At 33.2% G+C, this 25728-nt stretch overlaps 1 protein-coding gene across 1 annotated transcript in view; it reads left to right on the top strand.

Moving 5' to 3' along the window:
* Positions 1-209: 209 nt before the first annotated feature.
* The window catches only part of LOC149064934 (D(1) dopamine receptor-like), an 85936-nt gene continuing 60417 nt past the window's right edge, over positions 210-25728 (top strand). The window contains exon 1 of the mRNA XM_089254771.1: positions 210-543. Within this exon, the coding sequence (XP_089110897.1) occupies positions 345-543 (199 nt within the window). The 5' untranslated portion in view covers positions 210-344. The remainder of the gene's footprint in view (positions 544-25728) is intronic.

Consider the following 25728-nt stretch of genomic DNA (forward strand, 5'->3'; position numbering starts at 1 on the left):
GAACATTTCACGCCCGCAACTGTTGCATCTATAAATTACATTTTTTATATATATATATATATATATATTTTCTGAATAACTGCGAATTTAAAAAGACCGATGATACCGGTGCGTGAAATCGCCGGCTCCAGGGGGCGCATCGAATGTCAAGTATTCGCCGCTGGAATTCATCGCTGTCTTCAACGATTCGCCGTCGAAGAAAGGACGACCGTAATTTCTGCGAAGTTCTTTCGAGTTATATCCAATACGAGAAGGGGTAAGGAAAAAAAAAAAAAACCCAAGAAATATAAAAGTACCTATATACGTAAGGGGGAAAAAAAATAAGTCAAGTTATAATAAAAATCATGTCGTCTTCGTCGACTTCTTCTACTTTGTGCTGTGGACTCGCTTATCTATTTATTGAGGCTGAAAATACGGCTGATTCTGAACTGACGGAATTTCGTGATTCCAGATACAACGGTTCATCTACGAATTATGCATCAGTTGTTAATTTATCAACTGACGTGTCGAGAACCGAGGAGCAACTTGTTGATGAAGAACAAGGTAAGAAATAATGCGATATTTCTTTCCTCCTTAATTTCCCAGTGGAATAATTTTCATAATTTTCAGGAATATCAAGATGAAGATTTATCGTAATATTGAGGAAAATAAATTGTACTGAAACCTAAAAATTATCCCTTTTATTATTTTATTAAACTTTCAATTGTCAAAAAAGATCGACCCAATTGGGAACATTTTTATACAAAAAATAATTTCGTCATTCATGAAAACACTTGATTTTTTTTTCCTGAAAAAGTGATATTGCAAACTTTTATATTAAACAGAAATTTTATCCATATGTAAGTACTTATGCAATAAATTGACTTTTTTAAATCTCCTTTAATCATTCTTCCTTAATCATATCTTTCTTAAATCATGAGGAAGGGTAATTTTAATTTTATCGTCGTTTTTAAGGACATGGAGAAGTTCCGAAAAAATGCAGATAATTTTTTTATGCATTTTCGGGCTGATATTTCTAAATTAAAGGACTAGAAGGGAAAATATAAATATAAAATATTGTGTGCAATCTAAATATGAGTTCAGTCATTAAAATTATTAGTTCTTCATATTTTTATAGCACCGCTAGTTTTATTGCTTTTATTAACAGTTTAACCGCCAAAGTATATATTCCTAATTAAGAGCGTAGGTTTCAGTTGTCAGATTATTTTTTTATACAAGCACTTGATTTTTTCTCTGGATGTGTAATATTAAAACATATAATTTACAAAAATAATAATAATTCATTTTGGCACATATGAAATATGTGCCAAAAAACTATAAAACTATAACTTTCTTAAACTATTTTCTAAAAAAGAGTAATCTTAATGTTGATTGTATGGTCATTGATTAGTTCAGAAAACGTGTAGGAAAAATTTTAATGCGTTTTTCGGTTGATATCTCTAGATTAAAGGATCAGAAAGGAGGAGCAAAAAATTATCAAAAACAATCCTAACCTGTATTCGATAAGTATAAAAGGTCAATTCTTTATATCTCTATAATGCTGCTTCTTTTCTCGAACTTATATATACTCTAAATCACAGTTTTAGAATGGGTTTAATCACCAATGGACATATATGAATACAAACCAAATTAATTAGCATTAAAATTATTAAAATTAAAATTATTGTTTCAAATTAGTTCTAAATGAATGATTACCAGAAACGTAGATGAACTAATTCGAAATATATATATTTTTTAAATGGAATAAACTTTTATTTCTTAATTGTTTTCAAATTTTTTAAATGTACCTTATTCCTTCGAATTCAAAATGCCCCATTTCATTATTTTATTAACCTATCTGGTGAATGTTCCCAATGGGGAACATTGGCTTTATTAATTAAAAAAATTCGTATTTTTCGTTCATGAAAGCGCTTCATTTTACCTCTAGGTGTGATATTCCAAACTTAATTTATAAAACAAAGATTTAATAAATTTAGGCACCTACATTTTAAGTTCTTGAAATCAACTGCTTTTTTAAGAGAGAGTAATTTTAATGTTGGTTTCATGGGCATTGGCAAGTTCAGAGAAAAATGTATGAATTTGTTTTCTAAATTTATTTTTCCGTTGATATTTCTAAATTAGAGGTTCAGATGAGGAAATAAACGGAAAAAAATGATAAAAATCAATCTAAATCTTATTCGTTTGGTAAAAGGTTAATTACTTATCTTCTTATAATACCGCTAGTTTTTATGAATTTTAATATTAAATCACTTTCACAATAAATTTGATAAACAACGAACATCTATGAATGAAAACGCGCTTGATTAGTTATAAAAATGATAAAAATTGCAATTATATATTATTTAAAATAAGTTCTGAGTGCGTAATTACCTGAAAAATACATAAAAAAACTTTTATAGGAATAAGCTTCAATTTTTTTTTTCAAATTTATTAATAAGTACCTTACTTCTCTCTACCTATCTGAAGTTAGTTAATTTTTATTTGGAAAGCTTTTATCATTAGTATTTAAAAAGTATTATTTATCTCCAAGAAATTGAGTACCAACATAATATTAACTGATGAAATATCATTCCAAATTTTCGGAACGATTTCTAATCAGTAATATACGTAAGAATGGGAAATACAACAGAGAGAAATGGAAATTATCAGAAATTGGCTTATATTATTCAAAATGAATTATTTATAATTACTGGAAAATTTTATACACGAATCTTAACTTAGATTTTTTTAATACAATAAGTTTTTCCAATTCATTTAATGAATTTATTCATTAATTCTATACTTATCCAACGTTTATAGAAATCATTATCTTTAGGCTTGCGAAGCTTATACATATACGGCATTAAATTTTTTTTAAATTAAAGTTGATTATTTAATTCATTTTAACGTCTTAACGTTCTTTTCAATTGAAAAATCAGTCTGTCCAAAAAATTGACTATCAACGTTTAATACTTCAGCATTCAAATACTAACTGAAGAAATCTTATTCCGAATATTAGGAATGAGTTTTGATCAGCAGAGGAAGTCTATGAATGGAAACACAGTACTAATAAGGAATGAAAATTACTAAATTACTAAAATTTTTCGTGTTTTCTTTTACTAAGAAAAATATTTTTCCCATTAATTTTTTTATAGGTAGCCTATTACGTATTTAGTCACGATTTTCGATGATTCCGTGCTTAAAGCTTCATCATATTACTCAATCTGCACAATTTACGCGTTAAGATGTGAAAAAAGAATTCATATTACAATTGAAGTGAAATGATACCCTAGCATTAAAAATATCTCATTTTCCTACTGAAAATTATGTAGGAATACCATGTTGATCTGAAAATGTACATGTTTAGCATTAAATTACAAATGAATGACCCAATCTTAGTGGATTATTGCTAATACCTATGAAAAAAAATATTGCATATTTTTGTTTCTCCTCAAAAGTAGATTTTCAGGAATCATAAAAATTGTCGTATCTTCAGAGCACTATTACTAATGCAATTTTAAATCTAAAAGTGTATTTATAATTTTGCGAAATTCATTCGCATATTTGAATGAAAATTTAGAACTCACAGATTTCGAATTATACAAATACAAATACAAATACAAATACAACGCCACAACAGGCAAAATGCCCAACGAGGTGGCTGATAAAAAGATGCCCATAAAAATATGGATGTCATATGTTTCAAAAATACAGCAACCCCATTAAAAATGCAATTAACACAAATTATAAACAATATATACACATGATAAAATATTATACAATGCCCATAAAGAATACTTATGGTTGTCTTATTCTAAGAATGGATAGCTTCTCGATTTACCCCAACATGTTTATCGTATTTCTTTTTAAACGTGTCAATTGTGTTACAATTTACTACCTCCGGGGGTAAGCTATTCCATTTATTAACAACCCTATTAGAGAAAAATTCCCTGCGACACCATAACCTTGCATTGTCCCTCACCAATCGATACTGGTGTCCCCTTGTAAAAGCGGTTGATTGGCGGTGTACTAAAAGTTCATGGTCCATCCTATCCATCCCATTGAAAATTTTGAACACTTCGATCATATCTCCTCGACACCTGCGTTCATCCAATGTAAACATATTCAAAAAATGAAGTCTCTCTTCATAACTCAAGCCCTGTGTGCCAATAAGGACACGCGTAGCTCTTCTCTGCACCCCTTCAATCAAGTCTATGTCCCTCTGTAGGTATGGTCTCCAAAACCTTACCGCATACTGCAGTCCAGGACGAACTAAGCCTCGAAAAAGCGGAAGAATGACTTTAGGAGAACGCGAAGAGACCTTTTTGAAAATGAGACCAAGCATTCTATTCGCTTTTTTGACAACCGCTGAACAATGTTCAGAAAACTTAAGTCGCTCGTCAATGAGAATTCCCAAATCGGTGACTCTAGTTGCATCCGGGATAGTGACACCATTCAACTCGTAAGAGAACCGCGGGTTGTTCGAACCAAAATGAGCGACCATGCACTTATCTACGCTAAACGTCATGCTCCATTCATTTGCCCATGCTGCAATCTTGTCTAAGTTGGTCTGGAGCAACTCCCTATCGCTTTCATTCCCGATTACCCCCATTAGCTTATGACTGATTTTTTCGATTAAATTCTTTCTCATTTATTACGTGTGCGCATACATAGCGGGATCAGATTCATAGAAAAACTTTAAAGCAATATTCATAGTAATTTTTATTTGATAAACATACTACCCAAGATATTGACCATTAACATAGTGCAATATAACATGGATAAACTTACCAAATGTCATTACAGTTATTCAGAGTTTTTCTGAGCATTTAGCGAGCATTTTGTTTACAAAAATTATTAGTTATTATTATTGTTATAATTAATTTTATAATATAATTAATTATAATTATTATTATAAAATTATTAGTTATTAGTTATTAAAATTATTAGTTATTAGTTATTAAAATTATTATTAGAAAGTCTGAATTACGTGGAGGTTGAATTTTATCCAGTACAAGTGGAAAGCTGGGCATTGTACAATTTTTTTTTTCACTTTGACACTTTTGTTGAAACACACTGCACTTTATTACGTTTTTTTTAACTGATTAATGATTATACAGGGTGTCCCACAAATTCGTTAATAGTTTAAAAATTCATAAAAACTGAACTTTTTGTGAATGCGGTTTGCGAACAAAGTTATTTTCTCTCACTGAGCTGGATTTTTGTGGTACGGAAAAAATGCAATATCAACTTCAATCGATAGAGGTTGCTGTACGAGAGCAAATCACTGGAAATATGCAAAGAATAGTCCTGTGTGCGATAAATTGCTCGTTTCTGGAATTTTCCCGATACTGGCACTTGCATGAGATTTTCATGGTAATCTTCGCATTGGTAGATAAAGCAGTATTGGTAAAGGTTTTATACTTCAGCCCCGAATCACCGGATGGAGCTTTGAGAACGTTTCGGATACAGAAGAGATTAAAGAAGGTTCTGGTCATACAAATCAAGCTTGATTGGTCTCCTTGCAGCTCTCTCTATTGTTAAAACCCTGAACTATTTTTTCAGACCAAAAAAACAATCCCTGTTAGTGAGAATACCTTTTTTTCGCCAACAGCATCCAAATACGCCAATTTCTAAATCTTTTTTTGATTTTTAGAAATATATAGCATACTTGCATGTAAAATTAAACTAAGAATGAAATTAACTTTTTTTAGGCTAAATTTATAAATTTTTCATTCAGCTTGTACGGAGCAGCATCGAACAGGTACGCTTATGGGAGTCTTAAAGTCAGTTATTTTTCAATCATTTCAAATACCATGACAATTCACTTAAAAATTACAATTATTCATCGGGAATTGGATAATATTTCTCATGTTTTATTTACTTTTCCACTTGAATGTAATCATTTCATGTTCTGTAAATGAACTGAAGGAGCGAAAAACTTGAGAAATATATTGATCCTCAATTTCTAAAAAAATGACAAAATAGGTTTAAAAAATACATTTCTTTTGTGTCCGTAATGGCTTTTATAGAAAAGCACGTAGTCTCTCTCTCTCTCTGCCGTGAATTTTACATCAACTCATAGGAGGAGAAAAGAAGAGAGTACACTTAGTATTCGAGCACGTACTGGGAGCTAAATCCTTCAACAACTTACGTTGTACTTACTCGTAAAGCAATCCCTGGAATTACTTCAGTCGCTCACTGCTTGGACGAGTTAATTACAGGGCTTAATAACAGATTCTTCTTGCGTCTTTGAAAATCTTTTCTCCACTCGTTGATCGTATTCCTGCAATTTAATGACAGATTACGAGCAGTAGAGTCCTAAAAATATAGCGACCTCCGTTGATGAAGAATTAAACATAATATTTAATCGAAATACATCCAGCGTATAGAGATAGGTACGCACCGTTGAGAAAATACAGCACGCGCCGCTTAATGTAACCACATGTTGACTCGGGGCTTCTGATAACAATAACCGAACGATAACTATATCCAAAAGTCTCATTTGTGGATGTGTGGTAAAATGGGTGTTGGTGAAACGTGAACTCAGGGTCGCTCTTATCAGACGGGAGGCCAGAGGAGAAAATAGTAGCGGGCCAGAGGCATCTTGATGATTTCCGGGTCCCCTTAGAGCAGAGTTTTATATATATTTTGTGGGCGAACGGAATCAAAAATTCAGAAAATGAAAATCACGAGAATAACGAATAATAAAGAAACAATTCCAGCTCTCTTGATACTGCAGAGTAAATCCAAGAAATAATTTTAGAAATTGTAATTCACCCAGAATTTAAAAAAAACGATGAAGGATCTGAAAAATTATAGAATTATTTATTTCTAGATGAATATGAAGAAAATTGATGAATTATTTATTTTTAGATGGGAATGAAGAAAATTCCTGATTTATTTTTTTTAGATGAAAAAATGCAAAAATATCCAGAATTATTTCTTTTTTTTTCTAGATGAAAATGCGGAAATTTCCAGAATTATTTCTTTCTAAACGGTAATTCAGAATCCCAGAACTCCTGAAAGGAATTATCATTACTGTAAAAGCGGGAAGAGTCCAGTCCAGTCACTGGAACTATCAACATATACGTTGGTGCTACTCCCCAGTAAATAGATTTTTTAATATGCTCCAGTAATTGATAGGTGTTGTGCGATATATCCGCGTATTTCTGAGTGCAAGCTGAACACATAGGACGTTACTACGTGTGAATTGAGCTGATGGTTCACAAGCTATGTCCACTAGAAGACTTGTAAATATGACAGCACGTGGCGCTGCTAATGCTAAGCGTATGGATGGTCGGCGGGAACGGCGAACTGACAACCTGGTGAGTGAATTCCAAACAAGTTATTTTTCCTGGTTCTCCACCGCTTACTTCGGGTTCACAACTACGTATTGATTAAATATTTTTGTGTGTGAGATTTTCCACAAGAACTTCAAGTTTTGGCGGGTTTAGTGTTGCCACAGGGAGAAGGTGATAACGTATCTCTGGAACTAAATAACGGATTTCAAAAATTTTTGTGGGAAAGGCTGCAGATTGTTCTCAACATTAAAAAAAGAGGTTATAACTTTCTGTGTGCCGATTAGTAAATTTTTTATTCCCGAAAATAAGACTAATTTAACTTGAACTTCAGTGAAAATGTCGTTACATCGCTCAAAGAATGAGAGGATGTATGACAAGGGAATTGATGACGTGGAACCACACAGTGAACACTCCGTTGAGACAGACAGTGACCTGGTAGTTACTGAAAATATATCAAAGACTAAAAAGCGTAAGAACAGGAAAATAAGGAAAACCGAATCCAATATACAGAGTGAAAAGGATAGTGATGAAGACGATAGCCAAGGGAGGAGAACAGCGAGGAAATTTAACGATAGTGTGATGATGCACAATTCAATGACAAGTGCTTCAAATGTAAAATGGAAAAGAAAGGGAAACAACGCAAAAAAGAAGAAAGAGGACGAAATAAACACTGATAGTGACACTTCAAACAGAACAACAGAGAGGACAAACTTTCAGGATACAAAATTTAAAGTTGAGAAAACAAATAACAAGACCCCACCGAGTGCAGAGATAAGAAGGAGCACAAGACTTCGACTGAGAAGACAGATGATGGAGTCCATAGAGTGTTCTCCAACCTCCTTCCCGAATACTCTAAACTTGCATAATCCTAAGAGGGAAAGAACACAGTCAGATTGTAATGAACAACAACTACGACTTGGTCGTTTTAGATTCCTCTATGACACAGATTCATCAGAAAATTCTAAAGACCAAGGAGAGGACACAGGAAAAGGAAAACTGGGGCGTCTGTGGGCAGAGGTGGAAGAAAAGGATCAAATACAGGATCAAGTCAAGGGTAACAAAAGTTCTAGAAGTGAAGAACACGAAGAGGACGTGGAGATAAGACTGGGACGATTTTGGGCAGAGACAGCAGCAAAAAATTATTTTCAAAATGAGAAAGAAACTATGGAAAAGGAAAAATTAAAAGAAGTGCAGCAGTACAGCGCCGAAGAAACAAAAAGTGCTACAGAAGCAAGATCATCGCTGTATACAAAATCAGGAACAAGCAAGGATAATGAAAAAACGAAGAAAATTAAAAAAAGCACTAAGCAGAAACAAAGGGAAGAGATTGCGAAAAACGAAGATAGTAGAGCTGGACAATCATCTCTGCCAATGGTTGAAACAAGTGGGGAGAATTCGACAACAGAATCATCTGAACAACTTACTTTTAGTGAAGAAGAAGAGGTTTCAACAAGAAACAAAATTACAAATATTCCAACACTGCTTAAAAAGGTAAGAACTATAGTGAATTCAAACACAACAAATAATAATAAGGGTGTAACAAGATTCAACATACCAAATGCTCCAAGAAAAAAAGCTAACAGGATCCTGTTAAATATATTAGAGTGGTTTGAAAATAATACCAATGAATTTAACATTCTAAAGAAAAATACTATCACCAAAGAAGTAGAAGATAAATTGAATAAAATGGTGCAATCAGATATTACAATGCAAGTAAATATTTCTGGAACGAATGAAAAGCAAGTAGAGAACGAAACAGAAATAGAAGAAGATTCCCTACTTTACGAAAGAGTAATAGAAGAAATCAACTATGACGAGAAGGATATAATACCAGCACACAGTAATGAAAGAAAACAGATTGGAGAGACATCACCAAAAAGGGTAGCGTGGACTTCTCTAAATGAAGTTGAAACAGCATTTAAGGAGGTAATGACAAAAAAGAAGAAGAAGGAACTCGCACGTAAAAATAAAATAAAGACTGAAAAACAGAGAGTCGCAGAGTCACAACAGCAAAGATGGAGCGGAAAAAATATGAAAGAGTCATCGAAACAGCATCAATTATATTTATATCCTAATAAGAAAGATAGAACGGGCACATTTCAGCAAAAGATGAGGAGTATCACCGAACAAATAACAAAGGAAAATGCAGTAAGATTACAGGAAATAAATAATGGAATATTAATTTACTGCCGGAATGAGAAGGAAAAAGAAGAAATTAGACAAAAGATTTTACGAGACGAATTTTGGAGAAATACTATATATGTATGGAGTCCAAGACTCAATAGAAGAAAGCAGAGCATGCGTTTACCAAGGAATAGAAATTATCAAATATACAACCCCAGAAGAGGATATGCGAATACATATGGCAGAACAGAATGGTATGATTATAAGCAAGGAAATAACAACAGATATGAGCGAACAACAAACTGGAACAAAAGTGAAGGAAACGAATGGAATGGCATGGGGTATAATACAAGAACTTACTTTGGAAGCAATATGCAAGCACGATGGAACGATTATCGACGACAAAACACCAATGGATATGAGAGAGAAAGGCGATGGAATGGTGTAGAAGAAAATGAGCGGGGAAACAGGCAAAACAATGCAAATAGGGCCAATTATGAAAACAACAAAAATGCAGTTTATATTTCACATAACAAGGATACCTCTAATGACTTACATACGACTTATAGACCTATAAAAGAAGGAGGGATCCTCATAACAAGAGTTTTCAACAATAAGAAACATTTCTAAGAGTAAGAGTGGTTTTCGCTTGAAATAAAATATACAAACACATCTAACATTTAGAAAAAAATGAATATGGAAACGATACAGTGTGGTCATATAAACTTGAACCACTCGTACTATGCGTCGTCTTTACTCGGACAAACTGCCACAGAAAAAGAAATTGACATCCTCAGCCTTAATGAACCATATGTCTTCAAAGGAAAAGTTATGGGAATTCCTATGAGATGGAGGATAATTGCCAATGAAGAAGAACCTAAAGCAGCAATAGCAATAACAAACAAACGACTGAATGTGATAAAATTAGAAACCAGTAAAAATATTGTTGCTGCAAAGATAGAGACTGATAACACTAAGATTGTATACATATCTACATATTGTTCTCCATCGCAAGACATAGAGGAACATCTATTACAACTTGAAGATGTGTGTAATAAATATGACAATGAAATTATTATTATAAATAGTGATTTAAATGCTCATAGCAAAATATGGGGACCAGATCCAAAGAATGAAAGAGGTGACAAGGTTGAAAACTTCTTATTGACTAATAATATGGACTGTGTTAACAACAACAAAGATATTCCAACATTTTTCTGCATCAGAGGACAATCATGGATTGATCTCACAATAACAAGGGGAGGATTAGAGAAGATTCGAGATTGGAAGGTGCACGATGAATGTACCATTAGTGACCACAGACTCATCACTTACAAATACGAAGAAAACAGGAAAACAGAAAAAATCAAAAGACAGAATTTGAACTTTAGTACTAAGAATGTTAATATAATGAAGTTGAAAGAGAGCTTGAGAAACTTTCTACAAAAAGATGATATAGACAGCATTAGACAAATAGGCATCGAGAACTATGTGGATAACTTCCAAAAAGAACTTATTAAAATGTGTAAGAATTCGAGCCTGAAGAGAATTAATCGAGATAAAACTGAACCATGGTGGAATGCACAATTGCAAGAACAGAGAAGTAAAGTGAGAGCATGCAGAAGAAGAATGCAAAAAATACAAGGGCAAGAAGAAAGGAAAAAGATGGAAATTTTATATAAGAAGCAGTATAACATATACAAACGTATAATTAAGAAAGTAAAGAAAGACTCATTCAAAAAATACCTGGAAAATATAAATAAGGAAAATCTATATGGGAGGAGGTATAAAGTCATAATCAATGAAGAAAGAAAACAGGAAATTCATCAGGTCATGAACTCAGAAGGAAAAGAAGTGTGTGATGTAGCAGAGATGAATGACGTAAAAAATAGATATTTCTTCCCCTATGATCTACAATATTCGACATTTATGAAGATAGAGGGAGATTTGGATATGCAGTATATTGGACAAGAAGAACTCTCTATGATTATAGAGGATTTCGGTAAAGACACCACACCGGGAATAGATGGCATTACTAAATCTGTCGTAAAAATCATATTTCAAACATGCCCCGAAAAACTTCTTCATATCTACAATCTGTGCCTTGAACAAGGAACTTTCCCACAGATTTGGAAGAGGGGAAAAATTTTATATATAACCAAAAAGGAGATACAGATGAATGATATTAAAAACTTCCGTCCTCTTTGCTTACTATCAGATCTGGGGAAAACATTAGAAAAATGTATATATAACAGATTAATATATCACCTTGAAAAGGATAAGATAATATCTGATAATCAATATGGATTTATGAAAAACAAAAGTGCAATTCAAGCCCTACAAAAAGTTAAAAACACAATAATGGAGAACTTTGAGAGAGATAAATTAACATGCTTGATATCTTTGGATATATCTAATGCTTTCAACTCCATTAGAATAGATCAAGTTAAAATTGTCATCAGTGAAATGAAAATACCAACATATCTAAAAAATATATTGTTTGACTACCTACAACAAAGAACGTATTGGAATCAACTTACAAATAAGTTTGAAGAATATAACATTGGAGTACCACAAGGTTCGGTATTGGGACGCATGATATGGAACATTGCAGCAAATGAGATTTTAAAAAAGGCTACATCTAAAGGTATAATACTACAAGCGTTTGCTGATGACTTCTTGATCATAATAACAGGAGAAGCACCATACAAGTTCATCAAGAAATCAAAGAACATCCTTAAGGAGCTTGCAAGATGGGCGGACAGATTTGGCTTGAAATTTAATCTTCAGAAATGTCTATTTACGATAGTAAAAGAAAGGGGCAAAATACCAACGATCCCCTCCATAAAGATGAATAAAAAATCACTAAAATATGTAACAAAATTCAAATACTTAGGCGTAGTCATCAATAGAAACTTTTCATGGACTGACCATCTACAATACATTAAGAACAAAATGGCCAAAAAGACGCAAGAAATTGTTCAAAGATCAAGGGCCACTTGGGGTGTCAAAGCTGAAGTGCTAAAAAAAATTTATTTGGAATGCTTGGAGAAAATGGTAATATATGGGTACGAAATCTGGTACACAAATACAAGAACTCAGGATGACAAATTAATTTCTATCCAGAGGAAAGCTTTAATTGTAATCTCAAAATGCTATATTACGGTTTCTAATGAAGCATTGAATGTACTTACTGGGATACCACCCATACAGATTACGCTTCAAAATCTGCTGAAACGTTACAAATTGCTTCAACTTGGAGAACAAATATGCATTAATCAAAATATTGTTAAAAGAGAGCACATAGAAGAAAAGCCGGCTCTAATACCACCGTGGGAGAAAAAGAAGATCGACTGGAATGAAGATCAAAAGGATAGTATGGAAAATTCAATTTACACAGATGGATCCAGGATTGAAAACAGGGTTGGCTGTGCTTATGTGCATTATAAAAACACACAGATTGAAAAGGAGCAACTAACAAGGCTTAGTGATCATAGCACTGTATTTAGAGCCGAAATTACAGCGATATCACAGGCGGTGCAATATACTCATGAAAATCACCTTCAAAATGTGCACATTTTTAGTGATTCGAAATCGGCACTACAAGCGCTAGCAAACCCGAACAATTATAACGAAATTCATCGTACAATACAAAATCTGGCAACGATAAATAATATCAAATTTCATTGGATCAAAGCGCATAATAATAATAAAAGAAATGACTATGTGGATAATAAAGCTAAAGAGGCAACAAAAAAGGACCAAATTGACATTAAAACTAAAATCACTAAAATACAACTTAAAAATGCCATAAAAAAAAATATACAGGATGAATGGCAGAGGCTGTGGAACTCAACTACAAAAGGCAGATTTACACACTCAATAATGCCGAAGGTTAAAACAACCAACATCTATGGAGACTTCTACATCAACCAATTGTTGACTCAACATGGGGCACTGGGAGTCTATCAGGCAAGGTTCCACAGACGAGACTCATTATGTATCTTCTGCAAGAAGGAGGCTAGCGACGCTCAACATATAGTATATAGATGTGAAGCATGGGACAAAGACAGAAAAGAATGCAATTTTAGCGATCACAACATAAAAATCTTAACATTGGTGAAAAATAAGAAAATAGCAAATTTCTTAAAATCCATCATGCAAAAAAGCGTGGAATATTATATACATCACCAATAATGTCCTATTTTATGACAAGGTTTAAATGAATACATAATATATATGATATATTTGTTTTAAATATATAGATATTATTGAAAAGTTGAATAATTGTAAGGTGTTAATACAACATTGTATATAAGTGCATTTGATGAATACGAAAAGGATTTTCTGATTTAGACTGTATTAGCGTATACCATTTTTCAATGTAAAGTTCTCACTTTGATCTTTTTTGTTGCTGAGTTATACTGTAAATTTTAATTATACGTACTACAATTTTTTTTAAATTTATGTCATATACTGATTTTTTACGAAAATATGTAAACTTTTGTTCGTGATAGCATGTGTGGAGCAGTGCACATAAAATATATGTTAATATCTAATACATGGTTACAATGCATAAAATCGACTGAAATATAACTTGTAGTACAGTGTTCTTCGATCTCGTGCAAAATTAGCTGATTGACGGACTGATTTGCTTCGTGTATTTCAGCTGACCTGATGTGTGTATAGGTTTTTTTTTTTTTTTTTTTTTTTTTTTCTTTCTTTCTTTTTCTCTTTTTTTATGTTGAAAGATCAAATGATTGTCGGACTCATGTGTGATATGTGAATGTGTATCTACAGTGTGATAATTACAATGTAAAATATAATACTTTAGTGAAGCAATTATTATAAACCCCAGGGACACTAAATTGCTGCTCGCGAGTTGTTAATGGTTGCTCCCTGGGCCAAGATGTAAAGTTGATTTTTTTTTTTTTTTTTTTTTTTTTTTTTTTTGTGGAGAAAATAAATGCTCCCTTCGGGGAACCCCGTATGGCGAACTATGTTTGCCGGGCCGGGGGTTAGTATCTCTTACTGTAAAAGCGGGGTCTTTCAAAACGCGGACCCCGGAGCGATGGCACTTACCGCATACTCCTAAGGGCAGCTCTGAGTGAACTCGTAACGTAATCGTAAAACTTATCGTGAACGAAAATGTAAAATTTTGTTTTCCTACATAAATTGGTTGCAATTTTTATCCGTATTTTATTTTATTTTTTTTAATTCTAAAATGAGATTTTTTTCATCTTTAAGCTAAAATCCTACATTTTTTTATTCAGAATTTGTGAGGCGTTAGGCTGAAACTGTCCAATTCATATCATGAATTATTTTTTCTAATGTGCAATATGTTTCATACCGTGTTTCTCTAAAAATACGCCCTAGCATAATTTTTCAGGATGCTCCTAATATAAGTCCTACCCAGAAAAACACTAGCTAAAATCGTCAATGAGACGCATTTAGTATGTCTTTGTAAGAGATGTCGAACGAATGTATCCAATAGGCTTACTGGTTGTTTTTTCTGTTAAAAGATCTTTTATCAAACATTTATAGTTTTAATCCCGGCCATAAGTAAACTGATAAGTAAACCCGGCCATATCAGAACCCATACAAGGCATCGTCGAAAACACTACCAAAGGCAAGTAAATTTGCAAATTATAGTAGAAATATGTCAAAGGCGAGTAAAATTTCCAATTAAAGAAAAAATTTCAAAAACAAGCATAATTGATAATCAAGGAAAAAAATTGTGGAACGAAAGTTGCCAATTATAGAGCCAAAAACACCGTCAAGGGTAGGTATATTGCCATTTATAGCAACTATAAAATGTTTTGTAAAACTAGCAACTACCGCTAAAACTACTGAAAAATTGCTATTGGCAGGTAAATAGAGGTACTGCAATTCACAATCAATTAAAACAGTTCACCAAAAAAAAAAAAAAATCTAATAATAAAGTGTATATGTTTGACAAATATGTGACACGAATATATTTATATAATACTTGAAATCATAATTGTTATAACTTATAAGTTCTGAAAATATATAATCTTGATTCCTAATTTCAGTACATAATGAAACTGCGAGAAATCCTCGTTGAAGATAAGGCGGAAAACGGGATATTTTATGCAAAAATAATTCAGACGGGGCACCGAAATTTCGAGAATGTCTCGTAGTATATGGGTCATATGGTCAGCTCGTATTATATACAAATTTTAAACACAATTTTTAATCAATTAACGTGTACAAATTTCTTGGCAGAAATACCAAATATATGCCCTGAAAAGTTTGTGCAATTGTGCATCCCTAATGAACCCTATAATGAATTTCTTCTTTAAGCTTCATTATTACACTATACCCTACAATTGTTATATATTTTTCTGTAAAAAAAGAAACGTAGATTGGAGATAAAATGTATCATAAGTGAGATGATGTACATTTATGAGGTTCCAACATCACCGATATCTCATTTCCTGAGTAAAAGCGATTCACGGAAACTCTTTGCTGGAAACATTCTCACTGTAATATTCATTAAAACTAGTAAATGGCCTTACGTTTTTTGAGGATTCCAGAGTGAAATGAGCAAGGGTATATCTTTTTAATGACCAAAAGTGCAGGTTATCATAATGAATTTTCTGTTATTTTCATCGGTTTATTTTATTTATTCTTATTTCAGTCCTTACAAAGCTTTTCTAAGAAACTCGTTCAAGATAATTGCAGTTTCTTGATGTTCATGGCTATTTATAAATTTTTATTTTCTGATGGCTTAGCAAGAGCCTAATTATCTGATTCGGTAGCATTTCCATGATTATGAATACATAGATTTGTAATTCTCGCATCTGTAAACCAAGAAAAAATGGGAAAACTGGTGAAGTTCGGTTGAAATACTGACTTTAAATTTCTCATACGCGTGAATCGTTTCTCACCATATCAAATGCATTTTTGGCATAAACTGTACGCATGCTATCACTCTTCTAAAATGTAGTAATGACTTTTTTTACAACCGTCCACAACCCCGGTCTATCTCTATTCAGGCTATATAAAACCGTTTTAACCTTAAGAGGCAAGTTGATCCAGAATTGATTTTGTGTATCCTAAGCATTGTGTATTGAGTGATATTAGAGATTTTTTTCAGTCATGCTTTCCAAATCCGCATGCGGTGTACATGCATGTATATGTTACGGTGAAAGTGATAAATCCGATTATATTTTATCCATAATTAGGGTGGCCAGATGAAGTACCTGGGAAAACGGTACAAAACACGGAATCATTTAATAAAAACACGGAAATTTTTAAAAACACTTTTTTCGGGGACATTACAGTATAAAATTGCAAACTCACAATGCATTAGGAAAATATTATCACACCGCTTCTAAGCAAAGGTGCCATAATGAGTAAAATATCAGGATGGGGCTATGAATGTCGGACGTCCCGTATTTACGTGATTGAAAGGCGTGCGTATTGAACAGGGGGTAATGTTTTTATTGCATCCACAACTTGTAATTAGTTTCACATACATAAATCCTTTCTTTTTGCGATTAGTTTTCTAATTTGAAGATATTTCATGAAGCTACGGCACTTATGCTTATTGGAGATTTTTCTTATGTTACCGCCCTCTATTTGCTCTACAGAGAACAAAAATAAAATCATGTAATGTGCACGTACTAATTTTCGATCTCTTATTGCGCAAAGAGAAACCGAGACAAATAGTCACCTAGATAGTCTATTTCGGGCAGTCAATTTGTTAGCGATAAAACGGGAGTTTAAAACTGGGACAATTCGCCACACTATGCAGAATCGCCTTGGTAAGTTTGATTAATTTCACTAAATCTATCATTTTTATCGGCAACTATGCATAATTCCCAAGCGTCTGTTAAACATGATAACGGTACCAAATTTAAATTGCCGATTTTACATCACTTATACCACATGGTAGCCACCTTCTGTATTCGAGGGCCGCACCCGGGCACCATTCTGGCGTATGAGCAGCACACGGAAAACATACAGATTCGTATACCCCCCCCCCACAAGTAATATGCACTAAGGGCAATTTAGTCGATAAATTTTTACTCAGGGCTTTCGGTATGTGGTTGCATTCTCAGCTAGATGAAATGCAGAAGAAAATTACAGTTTCTCTTCCGCAAATTATTCCATTCAACACGTTCGTAGTTTGCATTTTACAGACAAAACCAAAACCATATACAGACAAACAAATGTGTGATACATGCATTCTTTTCACGAGAGTAGGAAGTGTTTTGAAGCTGTGAAATTTCTGTTATACCGGAGTCTGACTATATTTATCAAAAATGCAGGATTGAATTGGATTTTTTTTCATATTTATTAGCATTTAAATTTTCATATTTATCAATAACGTTCGGGTATTATGCATAATTGCATAATCACTGGTGAAACACGATAAATTCCAAAATGCCCAACAGAATAAGCTATTCAACTTGAAGCCACATTCGATAAGAAGATGATTATAATAAATAACAATATAAACTTTCTACGTCATGATTGCTCAACGTCGTTAAAACTGCTAAAAATTTAATTTAAACAAACATAATGAAAAAAATATTTATCAAATTCACCAGGTACGATGGGTGTTTCGTATAATTACCGGTAAAAAGTGATACTTTTAGCATTCATCAAATTTACCGATGGCGCTTGTGTATCATTCATAATCTTCTTTAAAGGTCGTAGATTTATCAATCATACCGAGACGATTGTGTATAATAATATATTTATCACATTTACCGTAACACATAAATGCGTTGTGGGTTTGGTACTCTCTCTATGGCGAGAATTTCCGAATAAGGAATTCAGCTTTCATTTGCGACTTGAAGCTGGGAACCACAGAAAACCAACTCTCAGCAGACAGGATGGAGTGAAACGTATTGACATGTCACACATCCACGTGAAAACGCTTTATTACACTTTTTGTGAACTGGGAAATTTCTGCGGTTCCACAATATGCACCATCTATCGGTGGTTCGATAGGAAAGGCACTTTCTATAAAAGTGTAGGTAGTAATTGCTGCCGTAGTTTTGGCGTTAGAAGTGTTTTAGACCTGTGGGTGCTCGACCGCTTCGCACATTTGGATTTTTCGGGCGAAATTTTACCTTACTGTTTTTATGTACAGGGTGTCCCATAAATTCGTAAATAGTTCAAAAATTCATAAAAACTGAAGGAGTTCGAATAGTTGAATGCGTTTTTCGAAAAAAAATATTCTGAAAAGGGGGACTTTTTTTCGCTATAGTTAAAAAAGGAAGGCAAATTACAGAGTTCTGGACCTGAACTTTTCATCAATCTCTTCTGTGTCTGAAAGATCAATAAATCGTCAGTCTGTGATTCGTGGTTCAATAAAAACAACATCACCACCAATAGCGCTTTATCCAGCAGTGTCACCACCACAATCAAAACATTATGCAAATTCCTGCAAATGAGCTGTTAATCGTGCACTCTGCATTTTATAGGACTCTCATTCGCACATTGTTAGTGATTTGATTTATTGCCATCGCCCTCTATCGACAACAGCTAAAACTAAATATTTTCTGAACAAAAAATAAAAATAATCTTCTTGAGAATAATTTTTCGCAAATCGCATTCAAATATATCAACTGTGTCAATTTTTTGATCATCTATGAATTTGTTGTACACTTTGTAAACATCTAACTAATAATTAGATATTGCATAAAATAAATGAATTTTTAAATTTAACTACTATTATGTACTCAAAGTAATTTAATTATTATAATTTTGTTGGTTTCTCTTTTTTTGTGGTGGAAGTGGGTGTGAAATATATACCCACAAGCAGTTTTTGAATATCCATGCCGAAATTAAAAAATTTGAAACTTCATAGGTGTAAACATCAACTGGAATTATTTGTAGTGTCACTCATTCAAAATAATACGTGCACTAATACGAATTACATATCACCACTCTCTCCTTAACACTTGAATAAATACTATGTAAGGTTACAGTATAACTAGTTGCGTCGGATGTCGAAAATTCCATTACCGTCATTAAAATGATGTTAACATTAGAATATATCTACATTGTTATAATTGATGATTCTCAGTCCCGACACAGTAAGTTCGTGATCTGAAATGTAGCTCTCTATCGAAGCGGAAGCGTTTCGCCGAAGTACAAGATTTTGAAGCGTTATTAACTTAATATACCTCGTATCCATTGCTGTAATTCGCTCATCCTTTCACGCTCATTATGCATCATATTTCTCAAAGCATCATTGAAACTTAAATTGAATTAGCGTTCCATTTTTCTTCAGTAAGTACATCGAGAAAGCTTCAGTTGTGTGTGTGTGTGTGTGCACGCGTGTGTGTGTATGTGACTTCTACAATAATATTAAAATATTTGCATCGCGGACGAGTCAGAAAAGGATTACCATATCTGTATCGTGTTAAATTAGTTGTGAGTGCGGTATGCTTACTGATATACAGGGTGCCCCGTATATCCTGAATATGACTTAATCATATTAGTTATTCATCGTAGAAGTATGGTTCTAATTTAAAAACAAGTACTGAAAATGTGTTCAGGAATAACCCTGTACCGGTTTTGAGAGTGAAAATATATCGTGTCATGAAATAAAAAAGCTAAATTTTTGTACGGTTCCTCTGTCTTTTAACTTCCAATTATAAAGTTGTTGCCCTGTCGCTCCTGATGCCAAAAAAAAACTCCCATGTTTGTTTTCCAGTGCAGCATCCACTGAGGTATTTGCGTTCAAGAATGAGGAGAAAAATCGAGAAAGTAAAGCATAAATGAGGAAAAGAAGTCCGTTAGTTTGTGCTGTTCTTTTCCAACTTTTTTTCCGCGATTCTTGAATTCAAATACTCAAAATGCGAGTACGCAAAGATCTCAGCGAATATTGCACTTGGAAACGTGAAAATTTTTGTTGGCATCAGGAGAGATAGGGCAACCACTTTCAAATTGAAAGATAGACGACAGAGGGGGCCGTTTAAAAACTTAGATATTTTATTTTATGGCACACTATGTTTTAACTCTCGAAACTAGTACACAGTGATTAATGAACAGGTATTTCGAGCATTTTTGAAATATAATCATTCCTCTACGACGAACGGTTGATGAGGTAAAGGCCGAAAAAATTAAGACTTACATGTATAAATAAACAATTCCAGTAACATATTCAGATTGTAGAGATTTGATTCATACATATATATATATATATATGAAAAATCAATAAGAAAATTATACATTCGTTTGAAAACAGACAGCATTGAAGTTCAAAATTTGAAGTTAGAGTATAGTGCGCAGCTGCATAGACTTAACTAGAAATTGTATACAAGTGAAAATTTGGAGCAAAGACAAAAAAAACGAACAAAGAAGGAGTTAATTTAACAACGAGAGGCGGTCTTTCTCTCATTCTTGCGATGAAGTGGAAATTGAATTTTAATGGTAATACCATAAGCAGCATAAAAATCACAGAAACTGTGAGTCATAAATACAGTAAACCATTGGCAAAGTTTCAGTGATTTTAAAGCCATTTTGATGAGCTGATTCTGAATCTGGTATTGACCTTGCCGAACTGGCTCTATAGTTTTTGAGATAATACATACTCACTACAATGTGATTTGTACGATGCTTATGGTATCACAACAGAAATTTAATTTTTACCGTATCTCAAAACATAGAGCCAACAAAACCAATGCAATAGATCCGGTATCACCGCCACAAAATCACTCTAAATTTTTTTAAATATCTCAGCAAATGATTATACTTGTAACGCACAGTTTCAATGTGATTTGTATGATGTTTATGTCATTACCGATCAAATTTTATTTTCATATTATTTCCAAAACTAGAGGCAATCTGAAAAAAACCATTGGCAGATTCAGAATAAGCGGCTCCAATATAACCTGAACTCAACACTGATCAAAATTTGTTATTTGGTGGGAATGGATTTTCCTCTCTTCCATTACATCTACTGCAATTACATTTCCCACCCAAAATCGGCAGTTGCAAAATAAAAACTAGAGCTAATTATCAATTTTGTGTGTCATTTTGGTTTTTCGATTGTGTGTTCGATTCATTTTTGTGTTCGAAATTATCTGTGAGTCTGGTTGATTCTTTTAAGAAATTTCTCGACTAACCCGTTTGCAATCACGAACGAAATATTTCGCCCAAACTCCAGTGGAATAAATTCTCTCTCTCCTTCAGTTCTCTGTGTTTTTTTTCTTTTTCCCTCATCATCGCGCAGCTTTAACGTATCGTTATGAAACAAAGTTGCTTTTTTCCCCCGTTTTTTCTATATTCAAGTTGGTGATTTTTTTTTTGCAACATATACTGCATCTTTCTACTATACTGTTATATTTCTACATGTCCGAGCGTAAAAGAGCACATAGCGTGAGGGTGAAAAGACTCATCTACTCTATACTCTCTTATGCGTTTACCAATTACATTGTTTATTTTTTTTATATTTATTTCATTCTCTCTCTATACTTCTACGCCCCTCACTTTCTTTTCTCTAACGTGCGGTTTGGTTAGGACAAGATTTATTGCCGATTCATCAAATAGAGATCATGCAAATTTGTTGCCAAAAGCTTGTAATTGGAAGAGTTAAATTCAAATGCGAATCATGATGTCGGATCACCTTCAATGACCATGTCTATGCTATTTATACTGTGTTCACGTGCAAATTTCGGTTTACGAGTGACTCGGTTTACAAATGTTTCGTTACTTGATCAAGTTTTGACTCGATAAACGGACGATGACTCACTATAAGAGTAGACATATTTCGTTTTGTTTACGTTATCGCAACTGAACCGATGGTTGTTAGCTTTCACCTACACACGTGTTGTGGGATTATGCGTAATCTTCAGCAAACAGAACGCATCTTAACTTCCGAAAGTTTTGTCAAAGATATTTCCTTATTATGCACTGCCTTAAGGTCATTGATGGAGCTAGGGATGGGGGGTTTGGTCACCAAGATTAATTTAATTAATATTTACAAATTATTATTTTGTCCTCATTTACTAATTTTTTTTTGTCCTCGTTAGTTTATTAATATTATCATATTTTTGTATTTTAACTTTTAAGAATCTCATCAATGATATTTTAGTTTATATTCAGATATTATTGCATTAACATCGAGAATCTCATTAAGCACATTTTTTTCCCTCGCTTTAACTGCTTATATAGCGAGTCCTCTGACACGCTATATTGAGATTCAATACTTTCCAATACTATCCGGAAATTTCCATATTCTTATCCTCTGTTATAACGTTATTACTCTTCTTCATCCTAAATCAAAAGTTTAACTATTTTCTAGCAATTAATCACGCGTCACTTCCTATGACATTTGTATCTAGAACGCGAAACGGAAAATTAACTAGCGAATAATTACTGACTAACAATTAACGGCTTTTAATTAGTGTAAAGTCTTTTCACATTCGTTGTATAGAGAATGAGAATTGTGATAGAAAAGATCATTATCAAGCGCTAATGATCATTAGCAGGGAACATCTGTTCGTGTTAAGCCTATGAAATGCTAGCCGAGATCGATTTCTCTCACTGTTTAGCGATGCTGATCCCTTTCTGTCCACGCGCGAGTCGTATTAATCACCATATAATTCTGGGAAAATATCTGGAATATACGCTGCTTTTTAAATTGCATTTACATAAATTATCTTTTAGCCATCTTGATGATTGAATGGATCCATATAATAGTCAAAACAAAGTTATTTTTTCGTTCAGTCAATATTATTTTATGTAGGATTGTACAACTTTTCATACACTGTATAAGGTATTTCTACCTCTCGAGGGCCAGTTACATTATATAGAGTGGGATGTGACCACATGATCTGTATTTTACGGCACATCCCAGTCATTTTGGTCGAACTTTCCTGAAAATATCCCTTTTTTCTCTTATAATCAACGAGATTTATTTGCATTTTTGAAATCAGGAATTAAAATTATTTTCGTTACTTACAAATTTTACTATGATAATTATGGCTGTAATAATTATCGTAATAATGTTATCGTAATATCAATGATAAAATACAATCATGTAAATTTCTTCATCTCACAATGTCTGTCAAATATACTACGTTCAAAAAGTGTTCCGCGACTTATTTTATTACGGAAGAATGAATACAGATAAAACCTATTTATTTGGTGTTTCCTTCGAAATAACTACCCTGTGGGATTATGCATTTTTGCCAGTGTTCATGCAAAGATGTAAATGTGGGTTGCAAGGCTTTTTTTGACTCATCCTCCAGTACCTTCGTCACTCTACTTCTTCTTTGGAACTTGAGAATCATTGCTCTCATGGTCCGAGTAAGATGGAAAAAGTCACATGGAGCAAGATGAGATTATTAAGTTGGTTGTGAAAGTATCGGAACGTAATGTTTTAACAGGTAAGGAAATCTACCTCCAGGTGAGTCCTTATATGTCTACATGATTCGGTGAGACGCAAGCGACCAGATCTTTGAATGGACAAGTCGTGGTGTGCTCCAGAATTTGCTCAAGGGGACAACGACGCTCAGGTCCCAAAAAAGTGCAGCGAGCAGCGTCGAAAACACTGGAGGATGTGCCAAAAATGACTTTCAATCCGCATCTTTGTATGAAAAATGTCAAAAATTTCACAAGGTAGTTACTTCGAATGGAACACTCTAAATGAACAGGTTTTATCTGTATTCATTCTTACGCAATAAAATAAGTCTCGGAACTTTTGAACGTAGTAGTAGTACGTTTTCTTGGTGAATTACATTTTTACACACCAACGGCAACTTTCGGTAGCCCTTCATTTTTCACCATTAACGGTTTTTGCGCAATGTTAACCATAACTGGTAACATTACATGGCTTTGACAGTTTTTTGGCTGTAATTGGAAACTTTACTTGTTTTTGGTAATTAAAAACGTGAGACGGAGTGGATCCTTCCATGTTATATTAGGCCTTTGATAATTTTTCTTGGATGTGTTATTAACAACTTTACTTGTTTTTGACAATTAAAAATACGAGGCGGGGTGAATCTTGCCATGCCATATCATTTATGACTTTGCTAATTTTTTTGGCAACTTTACTTGCTCTTGACTGTAAACGACAACTTTTTTTGCCTTTGAATATTTTTTTTTTACTCTAATTGACAATGATCAACTTTATTTGCATTCTGCAATATTTTTTGGCGATAATTGTTTTTTTTTGCGATATGTATCTCGATTCCCCGTTTATTCATGATGGCTAATATGGTCAGCATAGGCATTTATCGTGTTTTTAGTGTATAAAGATGCTTTTTTGTTTACGGGACGGAGATGTGCTTCCGTAATTTCGTGCTATTATGCGAAATTTTAACAGAATATTTACCACCTGAGGTTTTTATAGTATTTATATTGTTATAAAGTTTGTGAAACGTAGTTTCAAGCAGGAATAATATGCGTATTTTCACTACTATAATCGGCTCACCGAAAGCCGTGCTTGAAAGTGTTACCAACTATGACCTTTATTCAATTTCTGAAATGCAGGAAATGCATTGAGAAACACATTCATCAAATGTCACCGAAATCGTAGCTGATAATGAATGAAATTTGCTTAAGAGACGTTTATATTGCGTTCGCTTATCAGAATTTTGACTAAACTTGTGATAAGTCGTGAATGAGGAATTTAGTGGTGCTTGTGTATCCGATAAATCGATCAAATCTAGAGAAATCACCGGTGTGTTTGACGTATGTATTTGGATTAACCCATTTGTACCCACTGTACCTATTTGAGTAGGCTACAGCGAGAATTAGGAGTTGTTTGATATTTTAACCTTGCGGCTAGAAGTTGTATATGTTAGCGTGTCTGTAGATGACAACCCTACTTAGAGATTGGCATTCAAAAAATTATCGACAAGATATTTCTGGTATCCACTCTTGTATTTTTTATCATCTCGTAGGTACTTTTGTTTTCCACCTTATACTATCGATAATATATTGTTATTTCCATGCAGTGATTCTTTTTTGATAGATTATGTATACAGTAAAAACTTCGATTAACCGTCCCTCGTTTAACCGTCGCGTTGTTTTTTACAAACATCTTTGTTTCTCCATGCTCCATGGCAAGAAGTCGTATTACATGTTTTGTGCGGACTGAAATACAATATATTTTTTCACATAATATTTTATCAAATAGAGTGTATAAAATACGTGTATACATATATATATTGAATATAAATGTGTGAACACAAATTAATAGTTATTATATAACATATGAGACATTAATAAAAATATATACAATATTTACAAAAAGTAAAAATTGAAGAAAAATAAAAAAATAAATAAAAATTGTATGTGTGCGAACAATCAGTTGAAGTGCGAGAAA

This window comes from Pholcus phalangioides, unplaced genomic scaffold, assembly GCF_987345545.1.
Source record: "Pholcus phalangioides strain wild (caught in Gottingen) unplaced genomic scaffold, Ppha-v1.0 ptg000042l_1, whole genome shotgun sequence".
Lineage (NCBI taxonomy): Eukaryota > Metazoa > Arthropoda > Arachnida > Araneae > Pholcidae > Pholcus > Pholcus phalangioides.